Source organism: Plasmopara halstedii (genome assembly GCF_900000015.1).
Source record: "Plasmopara halstedii genome assembly, contig: Scaffold_658, whole genome shotgun sequence".
Lineage (NCBI taxonomy): Eukaryota > Oomycota > Peronosporomycetes > Peronosporales > Peronosporaceae > Plasmopara > Plasmopara halstedii.
This window is the reverse complement of record NW_020187575.1, coordinates 1,427,324-1,433,264: the sequence shown is the minus strand read 5'-3', so window position 1 is coordinate 1,433,264 and position 5,941 is coordinate 1,427,324. Positions and strand designations below refer to the sequence as shown.

Here is a 5,941-nt window from a genome sequence, read left to right as displayed (position 1 = left end):
AAGTTATACGAGTGAGCGCGAAAGCGCTCACTTGCCCCGATGCGGCGCTCAAAGTGGCTAGGCCACCCAGTAGCTGAACCAGCAACTGGTTTTGAGCATAAAGTGCAACAATTTCCGTTTTCAACGGTGCAAGGCCATCCACCGTCGCACAAAGTTTGCTTAACGGTTACATGCCCATCTGACGGAGCACACGAAGTCTCTACGTGAGGCAATCAGTGCACAACGCGCTCCAGGCTCTCGGAGGCTTTCGCACAGCGGTAGGCAACCGTGGAAAAAAGCTCGGCAGAGTGTCGAAGACGATAGACTTTGTCCTTCAATGCTCAAAGAGCATCGCGAGTCACGGACGGCGATCGACCAAGTCTTCATCGCCCGCCGCTGAAGAATGGTGGCGTCCACTACAGCGTGGAACGCCTTGTGGGTCGACATCGTCCACAGGAACTAACCCAATATCTTGTGAAGTGACAGGGATACCCAAACTTTTAAGTTCGTGAAAATTGGCGGTGCAACATCGGTGAGACTGTCCAAACGTCATGGACGCTTATTATCAAAAGGGGTCATGACGTCTCGCATTGTCGTGCGCTTTGCGATTCTCGGAAGTTGCCCGGTAAGCCGGTAAGCCATGAGCTGAGCTCAAACTATGGCCCTGATCTGCGTGGTTGTAGACTCACCCATAGAGACACCACAGAGCTCGCGAAACGACGATAGATTTTCCATGTTTTACAGAAATACGCAGGAAGTCGGCGTTGCGCCTTGAGTTTGGCAAACTCGAACTGGAGATGGTGCTCTACGCGCACGTCCCAACTCCATCTGGCTTCGCTGTAAGGTTGACAGAGAAGACAATTCCGGTGTCGCTGTACCCATCGCTCAAAGAGCCTCTCATTATCTGCAGATGTTTTACCAGGGGTAAGCACCAGAAAAAAGTCCGCATAGCGGGTGTAAGAGCGCTTCCTTTTTGAGCTCGTAGTCGAGCGAGGGTCTAGAACCGAACGTGGATACGAGCGCAAGAAAGCTGACCCGTGGGCAGCCTCTAATAATTGCTCCTGTGCCTTGTCGAGGCGATTGGTAACAATACCACTTCCCCCGGAAGTCGAAAGGTCGAAAAACGGACACGGTGTCCGCAACGTTACGTCTCACCGTCGGCGCACCTCGTCCTCTTCGTCTTCCCATGCTTGGAAAAGAGTACCCGACTCGTAGTCGACTCTCTTCAAATCCTCGATGAGAAAATTTGTCGCCCGGGGCGGGCGCGTAGTGTTGCGCTCGGTTGCGGAGGACTTGGGATGTGCTTTCCGTGAGCCGCGGACGTATTGTCCGGAGATGCACCCTGTGCAGAAGACGAAGAAGAGCTCTGCTCGCGGGCACCCTCGGATCCAGCTAGGCTGGATGTTTTGCGTGCCACAGACACAGGGATCATTGAGCGGAGAATTTTTTAAGGTTGTTTTCACGAGAGTAATAGTGTCTCGGACATGCGACCTCGCATCAGATGACCAGAAAACGTGATTTGTGGATACTCACAATTTAAATGGGGGAGAGTGTACGGGGTTACACGTACCTTGTATGAAAGGACGGGTCGCACAAGATGGTGTGACCGTACATAGGTGTGGATTACACCTGTTGGCGTTATCACACAGTGGTGTGGCAACACCGTAACAAGCTGCCACTACGTGGCAGGATTGCCAGTAGTAATGCATATTAAAAGGTTCTGCTATATTACTATATGAATTCGGAAAATTTTAGGTTTTAGATGTTGGTGACTCAATCGCAATCAAAACAATTAAATACAGTTTCAGTTTTGAACGGAAAAGTCTATTTACCTTGGCTAATGCTTTAAGTACTCTTGGAGGCAACAATATGCGATCCGCTGCACTCGAACTGGTTTTTGTGAAACGTAAGGTTGGTGACCTTAAACAGCTACGGCAGCCCCGCTGTATTTCGGCCGCACAAAAATTAAAATGTGCCAATTTACGAGATGGTATGTCCCGGTCTGTGCCGTAGGCAGTACTAATTCAACACAAATGACATCAGATATGAACGCATCATTTTTGCCAGCCAAAGGCATTTAAAGAAGAACTGGTCAGTAAAACATTCGTCGCTTCCCGTGCCAAAGGCAGTCGCTACTAGGATACTGACGTAGCATTTCGACGAGGCATAACGTACGGTCTAGATCAGACGCAGCATGTGCTGCAATTATGATAGCTTAAAATACATGAAGCTTTTGAGTAGTACAATTTTTCAACCTATTTGACTCACAGCGCGTAGTGGTGTCTCATGACGAGGACTCATCACAGAACTTTGCAACAAAGATATTTCTCGTACTGCATTATGTATCTGATTTTTTCACCCTTCGGAAGAGCCACATCGGTAGGGAAAAGAGATGCAATTCGGTGAGGGCTAAAATGTACAAATATAAAAAGGTTTAATCAGCGCACATGTGAAATTCGCCAACAATCCCACCCCTACCATACTCATCCGTACGCTTGGCCAGTTTATTGCTCACAGATGAGTGTTAGTAGTCTATTATTATGAACTTAGGTTTGCTCTTTACAGGACGCGTGATAATGCCGGCATCGTCGCTACTGTCAGCGACACCCTAAACTGTTACAATACAGCCGTGACGAAATTATGCCGAGAAATATGGCCATGATTCGACATCGGCGCTTCATATTGAGATCCCAGCGAGTTTGTTGTCCCCAGAGTACAGTGAACACTTTAAACCAAATGGTCCGCGTTAGTAAATACACCGATGTTTAGCTTGTGTCTTCCGATCAGGTGTGACAGGCGCGAAAATAGAACTCCTACTGTATCACGATGTTAGTTTGTTTTGCTATTTCAAGCATACCTCATATATACAATAATTGGCGTTACCTCATTATTTAAGCCATACAGTGTTCTTTGAGCCTTAATATTATAGCAGAAAAAATGGTTTACATTTTTCATATCCCAAAGTTATTGCAAACATGTCAGCTTGTGTAAACTGTAACGTGACCCTAATCTTTGGATGCGAAACTCCCCGTTGGGAAGCGAAGGAGCGTCTCGATCGTCAGTAACAGTTTGAAATGAAGTAAATGATGTAAACGACCGAAGAACATATTCAGTTGATGCTTAATGATCCACTCGATCTTTTTCACAACACGGAGCTAGCAACGTAAGAAAATTCTGGCATTCTGTTTTGGTGTTCCACTGCAACATCTGCCAGTGCTCGATCTGTGGTAGTCATACCCTCCAAGCGTCCAGAGTAAAATTCGGATCTAGATCACATACGATCATATTTGGCACTCCATGGTGTCAGACTACATTATTGATATATTATTCTGCCGATCGAGGGAGCATCTGCTATCGCTGTCGTCGGAATTTATTTTTGCGATCACAGTCATCACTGTTTTTTTATCCTCGATTCTTGAGAACCCAGGCATTCAAATCATCGAAATCGTGAGCCAGCATGTAGTTGGCGTGGTAATCGATTTCATCTACCCTTTGGCTTGCAAACTCGTTGTCTTGTGTCGACTAAGAGTCTTGCGTTTGAATACGAACAGTTTACGTCCTCGTCAATGTTTCTCTAGTAAAACCACTGGAGACATCAAATTGTGTTCGTCTCATACCCGGATGAGCTGCAATACTCAAGTCAAGCGCTTGTGAGATAAATATATCCCTGCTCAACGCAACCTTTTTTGCATACAACTATTCGTCAGGAGCTGGCCAATCGCGTTCAAACAGATCCAGGTTCTTATACCAAAGGGCTACGAGTTGTTCATTGCCTATATTCGTCTAGCTGGGAGACAATGGCCTCACATTAGTATTTTAACGCATCAACTAATGACTTTTTGTTATTTGGCAAATGGAACACTGGGGCTTGCTGTAACGGCAGTTCAAAGGAAAAGTCTTTTTACCCCCCCATTTCATCCAGTTGTATCTTTTGCCACCAAGTAATGACTGAGATCGATCTGAAAATTGACTACAATTCAAAGTTAGTTGTTTGCAATGCACAACAATTTCGAGCGCATCGCGAAGTGTACGAAGGTTGCATCTATGGTCATGTATGATGAGCTGTTTATTCGATAAACTTGACTACTCGGTCGTGTACATAGACGCTAGCTGTTTCGTTGCACATCAAAGACAGACAGTCGCACCTATTGCGAATTGCGCACATCGCTTCGTGGTCGACTAAAGCGAAAGCTCGCTAAGCATGTTTGTTGTCCCAAATAATCCAATTGTGACACACTCTCACATGGATGCAACCGTATTAAGAATTGATTGTCGAGTTGCAAGCAAGCGCTACCACATATATAGGGGTTGCAGTCCACCTGACATAGTAAGTTCGTTGGGTCCACTATTTCAAGAGACCGCATATAGATCATGATGAATCCCTGTAAAATTCGTAGCGTGTAACGAACTCCCATTCAGAAACGATCCATCACCCTCACTTGGTTTTTACCTTGGCACTAAAGAGGTCCGAGGGACAATTGCATATTGTGTCCGCACACTATATTTGGAGCTGCATAATCTCATACTGAGATTTCGTACGTACCGTTTTTTATGAGAACACTCGGTAAAAAGCCAGTCTTTTGGCCTCTCACGTGGTTATGTGCTCATCCGAAACAGCTGAAATGCACATAAGATTTCTAAATTGCATATTGTCTTGTCGCGGTGTTCTCGCACCCTGTGTCGACTTCATTTGTGGAGCCGATCCATTGGTTCTATCTTGTTAACTCATGCTCTTCATTAACAAACGTGGTATAGCGTCAAAAAGAAATATGTGGGCCTCATGCTTTTAGAACATGCATAACTTAGCATAAGGTACCAGTACTTCAGGCCTGGTTTATTTGTGTACGCTCAATTTGAAACTTGCTTTAAACCGCGCAGCTTTGTGGCAATGTATTGGCAATCACGGGTACTCGTAGCAGCAGCGCTGCTATCAAGTCTCGCCTGCATTGTTGAAACTCAGAGTGACTTTAGCTCAAATGCTACATGTCTGCCCTCGCAATACACGGACAAGATCACGGGCGACTGCGTCAACTACAAAGGACGAGGTGAAAAGGCTGAAACCGATTACGACAAAGCGGTGAATTCGGGAAATACGGCATGGATGTTAATGGCTAGCGCTCTGGTCATGATCATGACACCAGGAGTTGCCTTTTTTTACGCCGGTCTTGCTGGTGGTGAAATTGCTTCAAACACTATTATGATGTCATTTGTTAGCATGGCATTAGTGTCGATTCAATTTTGGGCTTTTGGTTACTCTGTGTCATTTGGATCCAATGGCATGTTCGAGTGGGCTGCTTATAACAATGTGGGAAAAACTCCGAGCGGCACTTACGGCACTGAAATTCCGCATATTTTGTTTGCCTTCTTCCAAACCCAGTTTGCTATGATTTCGCCAGCGCTTCTTAGCGGCGGCATTGTCGGTCGCATGAAGTATGGGACTTTTCTGCTCTTTATCTTTTTGTGGACGTCGCTGGTCTACAACCCGCTAGCCCACTGGATGTGGTCTCTGAAAGTAGATGATTCTTGGGCAATTACAAACATGGGCTGGGAGGGAAAAATGGGGTCTATTGATTTTGCTGGGGGCACAGTCATCCATATTTCTAGTGGTTTTGGTGCTCTCGCTGCTGCTCTGATGGTTGGAAAAAGGTACAATCACAATGAAGCTGTAAAACCACATAATATACCTCTTGTAATGATTGGAGTCACACTAATGTGGTTTGGCTGGTTTGGATTCAACGCTGGCTCGCAGGGCGCGGCGGACGGCATCGCTGCCATAGCTGCTGTCAACACGCATCTGTCTTCAAGTGCAGGATTCTTGACATGGGTTGGCCTTGAATTTGCTTTGTTCAGAAAGATTGATCCCTGTGGGGTCGCTACCGGAGCAGTAGCTGGTTTGGTTGCGATAACACCAGCCTGTGGTTTCGTGTACCCTTGGGCAGCAGTAATTTTTGGTGTAGTAGGT

General features: G+C 46.1%; 1 protein-coding gene across 1 annotated transcript in view; it reads left to right on the top strand.

The window, feature by feature from the left end:
• Positions 1 to 3,923: 3,923 nt before the first annotated feature.
• The window catches only part of PHALS_13456 (ammonium transporter family), a gene marked incomplete at both ends in the record, with an annotated part of 5,546 nt that continues 3,528 nt past the window's right edge, over positions 3,924 to 5,941 (top strand). Inside the window, 3 exons of the mRNA XM_024729217.1 lie at positions 3,924 to 4,006; positions 4,786 to 4,791; positions 4,858 to 5,625. Coding sequence (XP_024579616.1) covers positions 3,924 to 4,006; positions 4,786 to 4,791; positions 4,858 to 5,625 — 857 coding nt within the window. The remainder of the gene's footprint in view (positions 4,007 to 4,785; positions 4,792 to 4,857; positions 5,626 to 5,941) is intronic.